The sequence below is a fragment of the Natator depressus genome, chromosome 6, assembly GCF_965152275.1.
Source record: "Natator depressus isolate rNatDep1 chromosome 6, rNatDep2.hap1, whole genome shotgun sequence".
NCBI lineage: Eukaryota > Metazoa > Chordata > Testudines > Cheloniidae > Natator > Natator depressus.
In genome coordinates, this window is record NC_134239.1 from 12459716 (window position 1) to 12473558 (window position 13843).

The 13843-nt window shown below is 50.5% G+C and overlaps 1 protein-coding gene across 1 annotated transcript in view; it reads right to left on the bottom strand.

Moving 5' to 3' along the window:
- Positions 1-953: 953 nt before the first annotated feature.
- Positions 954-13843, bottom strand: part of NUP160 (nucleoporin 160) — a 57804-nt gene continuing 44914 nt past the window's right edge. The window contains exons 29-36 of the mRNA XM_074954483.1: positions 11930-11990; positions 10133-10243; positions 9263-9386; positions 8084-8185; positions 7335-7476; positions 4525-4650; positions 3594-3698; positions 954-1535 (exon numbers count right to left, since the gene is read on the bottom strand). Of these exons, the coding sequence (XP_074810584.1) occupies positions 1449-1535; positions 3594-3698; positions 4525-4650; positions 7335-7476; positions 8084-8185; positions 9263-9386; positions 10133-10243; positions 11930-11990 (858 nt within the window). The 3' untranslated portion in view covers positions 954-1448. The remainder of the gene's footprint in view (positions 1536-3593; positions 3699-4524; positions 4651-7334; positions 7477-8083; positions 8186-9262; positions 9387-10132; positions 10244-11929; positions 11991-13843) is intronic.

Genomic DNA, 13843 nt, shown 5'->3' on the forward strand with positions numbered 1-13843 from the left:
TGGCAGGTTAACAGGATTCCAGTTTACGCTGTCCAGCCCTGTTGCAAGGACCCAGGTAGCAGCAGGACTGGAAGCCAGAGCTGGAATCTGGCTTGGAACCAGGGAGTAGGGGAAGCCAGAAGCCTAGGCAGGTAAGCTGGGCTGCCTAAAGAAAAGCCCAGGGACATGAAATGATGAAGCTAGGTACAAGCTGTCACACATCCACAGGTCCGGTGCTCTGGTACAGCTCTGTAACGGTTCCTAGGAGGAGCCCTTCAGTGCATCAGCCCCCATAAGGTCACACACTCAATAGGATAAGCCCCTGGGCTTCACTGCCTCCTGGGACCAAACCTCTAAGCCTGCAGCACCCCTGCTTCACACCCTGAGTTCCCTTCAGTGAGTCCACCTGAGATGGGCCTTTGGGGGAAGACTTGCACACCCAAAGGGAGCAAATGCACCCCCACCTTCCTTAAATTAGAGTGACTCTCAGCCAGTGCTGTAAAAGCAGAAGGGTTTATTAGATGTCTGGAATACAGCATAGAAATATAGAATATTTAACAGAACGGAAAGTTACAGCAAAGTCCATCTGGGTCAGTCTAGAGACCTCCGACCCTGAACTGGCCTGAAGGAAGCTTCCCTCTGCCTCTAGCAGCCCACACTTAACCTCACTTGGCCCCTCCTCAGTCATTTGTCCTCCAGCAGGTCACACCTGGCTAGCTTCCTAAGGAGAGTGGGCTGTCCATGGTCATTTGTTGCTAGGTGCCAAATATCCAATTGAAGTGACCATTGTCTTCTGGGACTCTCCTTGGGCATGGGGGGCACAGGCAGTTAAGCATCAGTCACACCTGTATCTCTGGGCTTCTGCAACAAGCATACAACCCTTTCCCACCCCCTAACCATGTATCACCATAGGGGAAACTGAGGCACAATATTAATCCAAAATATTATAAAAAATTCTCACTCTGGCTTGTAACAAAGTTTCATTTTATTAAAGATCATTCAAAAACGCCACAATAAATAAAGATGACAAACCCTTTCATTCCCATTTATAATACAGGCTAAGAACGACAGGACATCCCGGCCAAAGGCATTCAGTAAAAACAGAAATGGAGGGAACTTGGGGTTTATGGAGTGTGGGAATTACAGCTTAATAAACTAACCCACCGTCTTCTTGATTGAAAGTGGTTACATCAAAGCAATACAGAATGGGTCTCCAACACATTAAAAATAGAAGCTCTCCAATCCCCTGACTTGGGCAGGGAATACTGTTTTTGGACCATTATGGAAAAATAGACTTTGTATTATAGCACCACCAGCCGCACATGGGGCAGGCATGTGACCCTGACCTTCCCACTCATGGTGACAGCCCGATGCAGAGATTGAGTCTCATGCATGAGGCCTGGTCACTGCAGAACATTGCAAGCTCTCCCTGCGGCTGGGTCTCCAGCCCCGTCAGGCCACCCAGACTGCTAGTTCCGGCGATATAAGAGATCTCGGGTTGCCGTGTCAACCTTTTGTTGGTAGTCCTCCAGTTTGTCCTGCACCTTCTGGTACAGCTAGGAGAGAAGAGTGAGGGCAGCCATCAGAGGAGACAGAGCGGCTCCGGGGACAGAATAGGACAATTGCTTCTCCCCCCTCAAGTCCCCACTTAGACCATCATTATCGCACTGTCCCTTCACAGGACCTGACTCCTGCTGGTGCGAGAGCTGCTCTTCTGCTGCACCTGCTGTCAGCTCTGCTTTAGCCACCTCCACCCCTTTTCCTCCATTTCCCCTCCCCCTGGCCCCCATCACTGGAAGCGTTTTAGGACACATATTACACAAGACACACCATGCAGGGTGGAATGACTGTACCCGTGGCTTGTGAGAAGCTGGGTGGGTTAGCGAATGGGGCAGTCTGGCTGTAGCCTCTGCGGAGAGGTCCTCTCAGCCCTGGAGGATGCAGAGAGCCTGTAGCAGGGTGGTAGGGCACAGCGCTCCCTCATCTCTGCCCGGCCATATCCACCTTGCTCCTGCAGCCCGCTTCCTGGGAGCCCCCTTTGGGCAAGGAGGTGCCCAGAACTGAATACTGGCATGCCAGAGTGCAGGACCTTCACCTCCCTGCTCCTCACACGTTGCCTCTGCAAATGCAGCCCAGAACTGCAGGCTCCTTTGGCTGTCACCCCAGCTAACTGCTGCTCTGCTGGCCGCTATCACCCGGTCTCGCAGCACTGCTGGTTTCCAGATTTCTCCCTGCTCTGGATTCCATAGCCACTAGCTGTGCTTCGCCAAGCTAGAGCCTCTTTGCTGCCCAGGTCTCTCTGCCTTTACTGGGGGAAACAACCTCATCTGGCTAGCGGGGACCCTGCCCCCTCACATACTGTTTACTCCCCTTTTCAGCTCAGTCAGGAAGACTTCTAATCACTCCACTCCCTGCATTAGCCCTCTGGGTATCCGCCCTCAGCCCACTGCCTCGCCATTCAGAATCACACTATTGGCAGCCCTCCGCCCTCTTGGCCAAAAGGATTTATAGACTAGAAATTCATTCAAGTAGATGTGTAAGGTTCTGCGAGGCACAGATGCTTGACAGCACAGACCTACAGGGTCTGGCCACAGCCCTTCCTGCACCCGCTGAGCTCCCAAAACCAATCCCCTTTCCTCCCAAGACACATTCTTTGCCAAGTTCCAGTCTGGTGAGTTGCTCCTCATTTCATTATCCTCTAAGACCACATACACCGTCTGTGGAGTTTCCCCACTCGCAAGGGATTGTTTTCCGTTCCCCGTCCTGCTCACTGCGTGGGACAGAAGTAGGGTTGCTAACTGTCCAATCGCTCCGGCAGTGCCTACCTCAGGCAGCTCCTGAAAGCAACTGGCACATCCCTCTGGCAGCGGCTCCTAGGCGGGAGGGGTGGGGGCAGGGCAGGGCAGGGGGTCTCCGCAGCTGCCCCTGCCCACAGGCACCAGCACCGCAGCTTCTACTGACCACAGTTTCCAGCCAATGGGAGCTGCAGAGTCGGCACTCGGGCAGCACGCGGAGGCCCCCTGCCCCCCTTAGGGGCCGCAGGGACATGCCAGCTGCTTCCAGGAGCAGCACGGAGCCAGGGAGCCTGACTGTACCCTGCTGGACTTTTAGTGACTAAAATCTCCCGGTTTGGCTTCAGTAGCCTCCGGGAGACTCTGGCAAAACCGGGAGGGTTTGCAACCCTAGCCAGGAGGAAGCTCATGGCACAATGCTGCACCAGGCAGGATGCCACTGGTTTGTGCAAACTGGCTTTTTTCCACACAGCTAAAGAGTTGTGGAGGAAGGGGGAGGTCTTTGCAGCAAGTCGCAGTGGCCTGGGGATTGTCTCTCACTCCCCTGCTAGAAGGCACAGATGAGCAGTTCAGGCAAGATTTCCAGATGCTCATCCCTACTCTGCCAATGATTTTAAGCGCCTTCTATTCCTCTTAGTGGCTCTTTTTCTGTTAAAGGCAGATCAGACTGAGCCTTGGCAGCCATTCATTTCAGAACCTATTTATCAGCGGGCTCCCACCTGTTCCCTTCCTCCCCAGTGCACCTTGGTATTACTCCCATCCCCTCAGGCAGAGCCACCTGGCTCGGGACTTTGGGTGGCAGCACCATGGAGATGTACTCACCGCAAAGCTGTGATGGTTTGTCGTGTTCTCCCCCAAGGCCTGAAGCAGCTGGTCAATAGCAGAGTATGGCAGCCACACCATTGGTGCTATAGCAGACAACGGACGCTAAAGGGAAGAGTAGCCTTAGTACTAACTACAGCACTAAGCACTTATCTACCATTTTTAATCGATAGACCTCAATTATCCCCATTGTACAAACAGGGAAGCTGAGACACAGGGGAGAAGTGACTTGCCCATGGTCACCCAACAGGCCAGTAGCAGAGCCAGAAGCAGAACCCACATCTGCAGAGTCCCCGTCCAGTGCTCTAGCCACTGGGACACATTGCCTCTCCTTTAAACTGGTTTATGGTCATTGCAGAAATGCTTAGCACTGTTACGGGCAAGGAGGAAGTCACATGGCAGCCAGATCTTGGATTCGGAGGAGCTAGGAATCCGGTTATGTTCCCCAGGAGGCACACTGTGTCACATTAACCCAGTCAGGAAGGTGCCATGGGTTAGTTCTTTGAAAAGCCTCACCCTTCTTCCAGGAGTGTTACACAGACCCAGGATCAGTAACAGCCCAGACAAACTGCCCCACCAACACACGCTTGAGCAGCAAAGCAGAATGGGCTGGGCAGGGCTTCTCCGCATAGGCCTCACTCATGCTTCAGCCGGCAGCTGCACACCTCCCATGGGCACCTGCTGGGGTGGGCAATGGGGCCACCACTTGCCCTTCCGCCACCCTTCATCTGAGTGGGAGAGGGGAGGCGATGCCCTAGAGGCCCAGCCAGAAGAGCTCTGCAGTGTGTAGCTGAGAGTCCCTCTTCACAGGCAGGGAACTCTGGAGGAGCTGTCCTGAACCTTGGCTCAGAGCTGGCTGCCACCAGTCGCTAAGGCAATGGGGAATGGTCGCAGGAGTGGGACCGGAGGGCGTGTTTCAACCCTCACCTACCTCAATCCCAAAGTGCTCATGGCCCTTCCCCAGTAAGGCGTCCACGTACTCCAACACCAAGTCCACAGCTTCCTCCAGGAGGGCATAATTCAAGTAGAGGCGAAGGAGCTCAGCAGCATCCACCTTCTGCGAGAAACAGTTAGTGACAGCCTGGGCCTAGGCTGTGAGGGGCGTAGAGATCACTCATGCCCTAGCAGCCACTGCCCAGAGCCTGGGTCCAGAGCCTCTGGATCAGCCACACAAAGTCCCTGGGTCCAAGTCCCTTTCCATCCCTGATCCGGATGGGCCTCTGGTCCTGGCATAGCTGTTCCAAGCTATGTGGTCCCCCAGTGGCCAGGGGTTCTGGGCATGCTAAGTGGTCTGACCACACGCCTGCAACCAGGGCCAGGCTCTGCTGCCTGAGCCACTCAAAGCCACCAGACAGGCTGGGGATCTGCCCTCAGGACGGGGCAGGGTTTCACCTAAACCAGAGTAATCACACTCACGGTTACATTTCCCACGGCGCCAGCCCCTCACAGGTATGCACAGGGCCACACAATAGCCTAGGATTTGTTCTGGCCAAAGAACAAAAGCTACCCTCCTCGCTGCTGTTGGCTCCTGCCCCTGCGTTCTTCGCCCAGGCTCACCCCAAAAGCACATGATTCTATTGTTACTCTCCTTTTTAACAGCCCTTGGGATCTTGCACAAGCACCTGCTGGCTCTTGCCTCTCCAGGCTTCTGAATCTTCCAGCAATCACCCCCCAAAAGCAGCCCCCTTTGCAGCTCACTTGCCCCCAGTGAAACCGTCCCAATACACTCACCCCACAAGCACCCTGCTCTAGTACAGCCGCACCCTCTAGTGCTCCCTAATACCTCTTAGCCCTTAGAATACACCCAATTTACAGGCACAGATAGTGGCTCATTCTCAGTTACACAACTTGCCTTACAATCTCACTGGATGAGCCAGTACAGAAAGCAGCACTGTTCCTCTCCATTATACCGTGCTGGGCAAGGAACAACTACGTGCCCAGCACTTTACAGATGGGTCTGTGACTCAGACTGTATATGGCACACACGAGAATAACGTTACGTCTGCATTGGAAAGGTTTTCTGGTTCCTGAGTGTAGTTTCAGAAGTTTCTTTGCATTTCCTTTCCAAAGGACCAAAAATTTAGATGACACTACAGTGGCTTCACTAGAGACGGACTAGTACAAGATTTCTGCGGAGAATACGGCTGCTTTTTGAAAATGGGGTTAGCCACACTTCAAAGCTGACTAGAGTCATCTCCCCAGGAGCCAGAGAAATCCAAGTTTCAGACTTCCTGGTTTCAGACAGTGACACTGCAACTGCTACAGAAGGTTAAAGCCAGTCAGTCCATTGTCAACCCTTTTCACTACCTCAAATATCTTCCTTTTGGGCTGAAATTCAAACCAAAGACACAAACAAGTCTCCTCAGCGGAGACTTTTTTGCCCCATGATAAAAAATTTCTCCAACTCTTTTACAGACAAGTTCTAGCGCCTCTGTACTTTGGACCAGGAGCTTGAAATTTGCCAGAGTGGGGGGGGCCACCATGGTGTCATGGATGTGCCTTTTGCTCTCCCACAAACATCTGCCCAAATCCTCAGAAAGTCTCCGTTTCCACCTGCTCAGTAGAAGCTTATTAAAAGTTTAACAGCTAAACTATTCAAAGATTCCATTTGCACTGAGCATGCTCCATCCCTGGGCAGTTTGACATTCCCTGCAATTGCTAGTCCAGGCAACCAGGCGCTGCAGCACTGTCTCTGCTGTCACAGTGCTCCCCCTGCTGGTGCCTAGGCCCCCAGTGAAGGGGAGAAGGAGGAAGCTACCCATCTAGAATGTAGAGGTGTGAAGATCTGGAGAGAAGAGGCATGAGATTGGGACAAGGACAGCTGTGAAACTCACTGGCAAAATGTGGACCTCATCCCCCTTTAGTGTCTGGCCCACACAAAGGATGACAACCTACTACTGCTACCAGGTCAGCATGATCCAACATGATGGAATAGCTGAATTTTCAGTTTGCTTTTACAAAACTTAGAAAGCTACATAAAAATTATGTTAAAAGAATAGTAAAACTGCAAAACAGAGCATGTGAGAGTTTCCAGAGGCCTGAGCAAACTTAATTCGGCCTCCTTGTAATTACGGGATCACATACTATTTTCCTGACAGCCCCTGCCTCATTCAGTGCACCCTCCACCCCTGAAGAGCCCTATCCTCTCCAGGAGACCCCTGGCCCCCCAACATGCTCTCCCCCCTCAAAAGAATCCTCAAGAGCCATTGACAATCCACCCTCCTACAACCCTCTGCACTTCAACCCCATACAAGAGTCCTGGTATCCACGCCCACCCCGCCCCAGCAACCATCTAAGTTCCTTATTCAGAAGCTCCATCCCCACCCAGCAGCCTCCCCTCCCCATGCTGACCTCCTGCCCTTCCACACCCCCAAACACAGAAGCCTTCTCAACAAGGAAAGTTACTCCTCCTTGATCCTAACTTCTGATGCCCCCCCCCCCACCCTCTGCAGCCTGACCAAACCCAGGATGTAGCCAAGCTGCCGTGTTCACCTGGCTTTGTAGCAGCTAAGAAAGTTGCCTGTTTCCAAGGCTGGGGAAGGGGAAGTCTAGTTTGGAGATCAGACTCTTTGGCCCTTGAAGTTGTTTTAGCTTTGGTTTGGCTTCTGAACTACAATGGGTGCACAATAAGCTGCATGAGCACTAAATTCCTGACCAGCAGATGTACAGGAAGCAATCACGCGGCCATGCAGTTGTCTCTCCCCCTTCTCCTTCCTTCGCTGTAGACACAGAAACATTTACCTTGTAACTGTTGATAAGCCAGTTGGGCAGTGGCACTCCATGAGAGAGGAGCTTGTTGATTACACAGTGATGATACAGATGGTTCTGGGATTTGTATCTGTCCAGGTAGGAAGATAACAGCCGCCAGGCTTCATCTGTTGCACTAGAAGACAATAGAGAATGTAATTTGCTATTCCTGTGCTTAGACTGCAATGGGGTAGCTTGTGTGTTACCAGCTGTGCGTTAGTCCGTAATAGATACGTAGATGGGTGGGATCCACATGGAAAACAGTAATCACAGAGACCTGCAGCGGAGAGGGGGCGGCCAATTGGAGAAGAGCGTGTAGCAAGATTTAGAAGAAAGGCAATGCAATGTTGTCAAGTACCAGCGGTCCTGGTGCTGGTTTTACCTGGGAGGTGACCGGGCTAACAGCATGTCCTTAATGCCTGCATTTAAAACACTGCATTTACAAGTACACCTAAGCGAGGTATAGAGGAAAGGCGAACACACGCTTTGCTGCTGCTTGTGTGTGGCTGGAGCCTTGGGGAAACAGGGTGGCCGTGTTTGTATTACACTGCCAGAGTGCCATCTTCTTCCCCATAAGCTCCGATGCTACAGCGTCCCCTCCAAAGCAGCTGCAATCCTGGGATTTTTATGAACCCGAGAATCTTGGTTTTGGTAAGAGATTTTTACCACAAGAAGCTGCAGCAACGCCTGCCTTTGAAGAGCAGCTCTGAACAGTCTCCTCCAGGAGGAACAAGCACCCTTACCTGGACTCCTTGGTGGTAATGACAGAGGAGAGCTGGTTTGCTGCTAGCCAATCCCAGGCTTCTGCCTGAGCTGCTTCCCCACCGAACTGGAGTTTGATGCATCTGGAAAATACAACATCCAGCATTGTACACTGCATGCTGCACACAAAGCTGGGGTCCCCATGCCCTCCCCTCCCACACTATGGGACTACACTATGAACTGTTCAGTCAGGTTGGTCCTCCCCGATGCAGTTATATTCCCAGCAGTTCCTGGCTTAGCTGGTTTAAACAGGAGATGCAGCGGGTACCACTTGGTTGGTGGTTTTCAGATAGGTCAATTTAAAAACAATCACACCCTAGCTCCTAAGTCACAAGAGCCCCTCAAAAATCAACCTGACCCAAACAAATGTGACCCTTTGTGTGGGCACTAGGAAAAGCCAGGACACTAAGCATGGGAGTGTAGTCTGCATGTGCCAACAAGCAGAAATGGCCTCTCAAGCACTCCTAGCACGGCCCCCTTGTGATTCCAATACACCCCTGTGGAGTCACAGCATTTGCTGGTGTGAAAAGAAACGCTGCAGAAGTACTCCAGGTGTATTCCAGTAGCTCTCTCTAATGTGAGGCAGCATCTGAAAAAGGGAAGCCAGCCCACATGTGCTCCAGCAGGCACAGTTTGAGAACAGCTGAGCTACACAGTGAGGAAAGTCTCTTTGCACTCAGTGAACATCAATGCTGTCAGCCCCAGAGCCCAGATACCCCGTGTCAGAGCCAAGATGCCAGGAAGGATTTAAAACACTCCTGTTTTGATGTTTTCTGATTTTTAGATCTTAGGGGGCAGCCAATCACTCCTGATGTGTGTCGAAGATCATTTTAGGTTGAAAATTCAAGTTTAGATGCACACACAAGTGTGGGACTCCCCCACAGAGGCTTGAGGGGGTGGCTCTTAGCTCTCCCCACCCCAGGAGCGAGGAGAGGGTATCACTAACCATCTCATTCCCTTTTGCTGATCCCTGTCCTCCTCAGTTAAACCCAGCTGTTTCCAACAGCACAACTAACTTTAACACCTACATTTGCAGGCTTCTGAGACAGCCGAGAGCGTTGACAGGCCAGGAATGGTCCTAATTCCACAGAGCTTATGCAATACAAGTTCTTCAGCATTTGTGTTATATAACCTTAAAAGCATGATAATGTATCACATACTTGAAAGCCAGTCCCTCAAAGACAGGTGTCAGGGGGAGTTTGAAGGTCTGGCAGAGCGAGACAGCTGTGTCAAAGAGGCCAGCCTGAACCAAGAGAGTGACCATTTCCTCTGGCGAAGAGCTTCCTGTGCAAACAGAATACCCAGTCAGCGCATGCCGCAAACTGACCATTCACACCTACCTTCTTAAAATGCAACACTGCAGCATGGGACAATGCCCTACTGAGGGATTCACTGAAAGCTACACTGGGGTAATACCTTAGAAGTCAGGAAATTCTCCACAAGGCAACAGACTGTGCAAAGTGGCAGAGTTATAAACAGTGTAAATAAAGAAGTGTTAGGAGACTCGCAAGCATGGAAAGCCTCAGCCTAAAATGGTTAAAGTTTGGCAAAATTATAACTGCTCGAAACAGATCACCAAAAAGTATTTGGCAAATTTAGCCATAGGCGTCATTCGGCTGTAAACCAAAACCCTGCTTGCCTCTTGGTAGCAGGGAAGAAGATCGATGGGGATATTCTTACTCGCAGGCTGACAGCCATCAATATTACAAGCTAAAGAGTGATCCTGCCTCTGGGGTGGATCACAGCAGTGTTTAACAACACATACCCTTTGAACGTCTCACTATAAAGCAAATTTTCTAATCCTATAACCATTCTCCTGACTCTTCTCTGAATCGTCTCCCATTTAGAAACACCCCTTGTAGGCTTCCCATTCCAGTATAGCCAGGTCCATCCCTGGTTGGCTTGTGAGATCTGACGAGGTGCAAAACAGTTTCACATCACCACTCCATGCATATGAACTACACCCCATCTCTCTAAAAGCAGCTCTGAGCTGCTGCTCTGAGCCCTGTGGGCCACTATCCCATCCCTACCTGCAACAGCAGCTGTCGACGGCTCATGCTGCGCAAGAGTTAGTCGGAGGCGAGCCAACAGGCATTCCTTCTCCAAATCCTCCAGCTCCAGGATTTCTATCTGGCGTGCTGCTATACGGAACAGATGTTTGTTTAGAGAGTGCCCAGTGCGGGCCAGATGCTTTACAGACAAAGGGGATGGGAAAGGCCGTGCTTTACAGAGCTTATGGTCTAAACAGTCAATAGATAGAGGAAGACTGGGATGCAATGACAAGTGATTGGAGAGAGCACATATGTGGTCATTTAGGATATACGTCTACACTGTAATCTGGTGGGGTGATTACAGCACGAGACTCGATTATCTAGTTAAATCAAAACTATCTTGGGATAGTTGGTCTCCTCAGGACTGCAGCATAGGCCTACCCTAAGTTAACACTTCCACAAGAGGATGACTAGCCTTTAGGGGACTCGGGGAAACCCATTTTTTACGGAAGGACTTGCAGGAGAGAGTGTGGAGGCATGGCAGATGAGGCCAGAAAGGGAGCTCCAACCACAGAGCACACTAGGAAAGAAGCTGCAGCATCTGCAATTACATATAAAACAAACCAAGTTTAAAACACCCTCAGCCATGGTGACTAATGGAACCCTCTATCCCATCAAGATGTGCACATTAGGTACTTGAGTAGTCACCTGACCTTTGACTGTAGCCCTTGCCCCTACCTCCCCCAGTGCTCACATCACGGCTGAAGTACATTGCAGGATATTCACAGCCGGGGCCACGTCTTCTACGGCTGGATGGCACCCAGTACACACCGCAGCACTCAATGAACATGCAAGTTACACACATGCTCAGTCGGTGAAGCTAAGGGTGAAGAAGCCCTGGGGAATGGCCCCTCCCGGCTTTATGAAGATTGCAGAAAAACTGATCTTCTGGAGATGCCATGTGCAGTGCTCTCCCTTAGTCAAGGATGTATCTGGGGCACACAATAAAGCAGATGTGGACTCACCTATGACTCCAGAACACTCACGCTCTCATTTTAGCTGGCAACAGCTAGAATTTGCTCTCAATGTTTTAAACAAGTGAAGGACTTTTAGATTATAGGTCTTCAAAATGGCTCCTCTGGATATTATGCAGAGGGGCTAGCATGCCTATGTGTGTCTCTTATCAACCTATGGAGTCATATTACAACACACAATTGAACAGAATTCACCTTGACTGACCTCTCCTTGCTAGTTTTTAACTCCTATGCGGCATTTAGACAGATCCAGTTAAGAATATTATAAATGCCAGGCTCTGGTTAACGCAACAGGTAGGTTTTTTTATTATTATTCCTGTCTTTTGAAATGTTAAAAAAAACTAGACACGGTGCCCCAGGCAGACCCTCTGTGGTGCCCATTTCCCACTAAATGACATGCTTTCGGAAAATATGTAGATACTGAAATGAAGATAAATACACATGCAAAACAAGGCAGGGGTCAGAGCTAAGTTTGTTGTGCTGGAACATGCCCTTCCCTGAACTGGATAGGAATATGTTTGTTATGCAGACAGTGCAATACAAGAGGAAAGGCCATTGTTGTCATAACTCTGATATTTTTGTATTTTTTACAAATCAGTCTGCTGGAATTTTAAGAATGTGAACACGAAGGCCATGAGGGGGATTAGAGAAAGGCAGCACACTTTTCAAGTGCTACTTCAAGTGGTACAGAGGCTGTGGAAGGAGGGGAGCCCCCTCCCAGGTTACTAGCAAGCAGCACAACTTCTGAGTCAAAAGCAAAGAGTGCTGGATACAAGAATTATGGGAGGCGCCAGTGACTTACTTGGGACAGCTGTGCACTCCCCATCATGGCTTCTCTTTGGGGACGCTCCCGGGCGTTCATACTGCCAGGAAGAAAAAGGTTTAGTTGAAGTTGGATTTCAAAGTGTAGGCCGCTTCCCAGTCCCCATCTAATGCTCCATTTCAGACGCTGTCACACTGGGAGAACTGTAAGGCTATATAGCAATGCCAAAGGCTACATCTGTATGGGTCTGGCTGCAGAAAGCAGCGCAAGTCTCACATAGTCTCTGCCACCCCGAACCAAACTTCTGCAGTAAGATCTCAGAAGCTGGATGCAAAACGAAGCATTCGCAGTTATGTAAGAAACAAAACCTACCAAAGTTCAGGAGAACCAAGGAAACAAGGCACCGAATTTGTAGCTTGGTCCTTGATTATAGCTATCTCCCCTGCTTTGTGAAATGAAGTGGATGGACAGCCTTTTGGAGGACTACACCCAATAAGAACAGCGCACAGCTGAAACAAGCACAGCACACCCTGAATGGGAGGTGAACTTCAAGGCAGTTACCATGGCTACAGGGTTCTGACAATTACAGCATTTGCAGGTTACACGATGGCTTCTGTTCTAAACCAGATTTACACATGTGCTCAGAAAGTTCTCCTTTGGGGCTACAATGCTGCCTCTCTGGTCTCAGCCAAAAATGGTTCTCTCTTTTTTCCCCACCCTCACGTACAAAGAAAATCCATCCATCTGTATGTGTTATAAGGCCGGGGGGAAAAGGATGCGTAAATATATTTTTCACTTTTTGCTTCCCAAACAGCTGACTAAAAAAAGCAACTGGGTCGTGTCTAGGCCTCAGCCAAGATGGAGAAAACTGGGAAAGTTTAGAGTTTTGAAGTTTTCGGCTGAACGTGGTTAGCAAGTATCTGAACATTTTAACCAGCTGGAAGTAGTTCTCCTTGCCCCTTGCGCAACATGGACCTTGTCTAGACAAATGGCTTTGCTGGCATAGACATTTGTTAGACCTATACCAGCCAAAGAGCTCTTTTGCCCGTACAGCTTAGCCCAGTTCCCCGAATGGTATCAGTACTGGTGTAAGGACTCTTTGGCTGCAGAACTGTCTCCACACTGGGGCTTTGGCAGCAGGGCTAGGTTGGTCAGCTTGCAATTCTTTCAGCCTGCCCACACTGACAAAGCTATATGCCGATCAATTTTTCTAGTGTAGACCACATCCTAGTGATGTTATGAAACACAAAAGTTGCCAGCTTAATCCCAGCTGAGTATGATCAAAAGGGGCTGAGAGCAGCCGGCTAGACCGCCCCCTCAGTTGGAGCCCTGGTGCTAGCTCCTTCCTCCAGTCTCCAAATACACAGGGTCAGTCCTGTTTGGGGAGAGCAGCAATAGTAGGCATTTGAGATTAGAGGCTGGTGGCTGCCAATGACTATGCTAAGGCCCTACCAAATTCACCATTCATTTTGGTCAATTTCATGGCCAGAGGGTTTTTTAATTGGTCAATTTCACATTTTCAGATATTTACATCTAAAATTTCAGGGTGTTGTAACCATGGGGTCCCAACACAAAAAGGTACCTGGAGGTGGGTCTGATCTCTTCCCCCACCCTCCCAAAGGAGCTGTGCAGGTGAAGAGGAAGTCCTGTTCCTCCCCAGCCCAGCTGGGACACACAGCTAGGAGCCTCCACCTGGGGCACCCCAGCAGCACAAGGGAGATCAAACCCACCTCCACAAGCCTCCTCCAGCTGCAGAAACCTCCGGGGCTGCTGCCCAGCCACAGAGCTTCCTACAGCAGGGGGAGGCACATGGAGGTGGATCTGATCTCCCCCCGAGAGTGGCTGTGCAGGGGAAAGACAAGTCCTGTCTCTCTCCCCAGCCCAGCCAGGACTCACAACTAGGAGCCCCCAGCTGGGGTGCTCCCAGCAGAACAGGAGATATCAGATTTCATG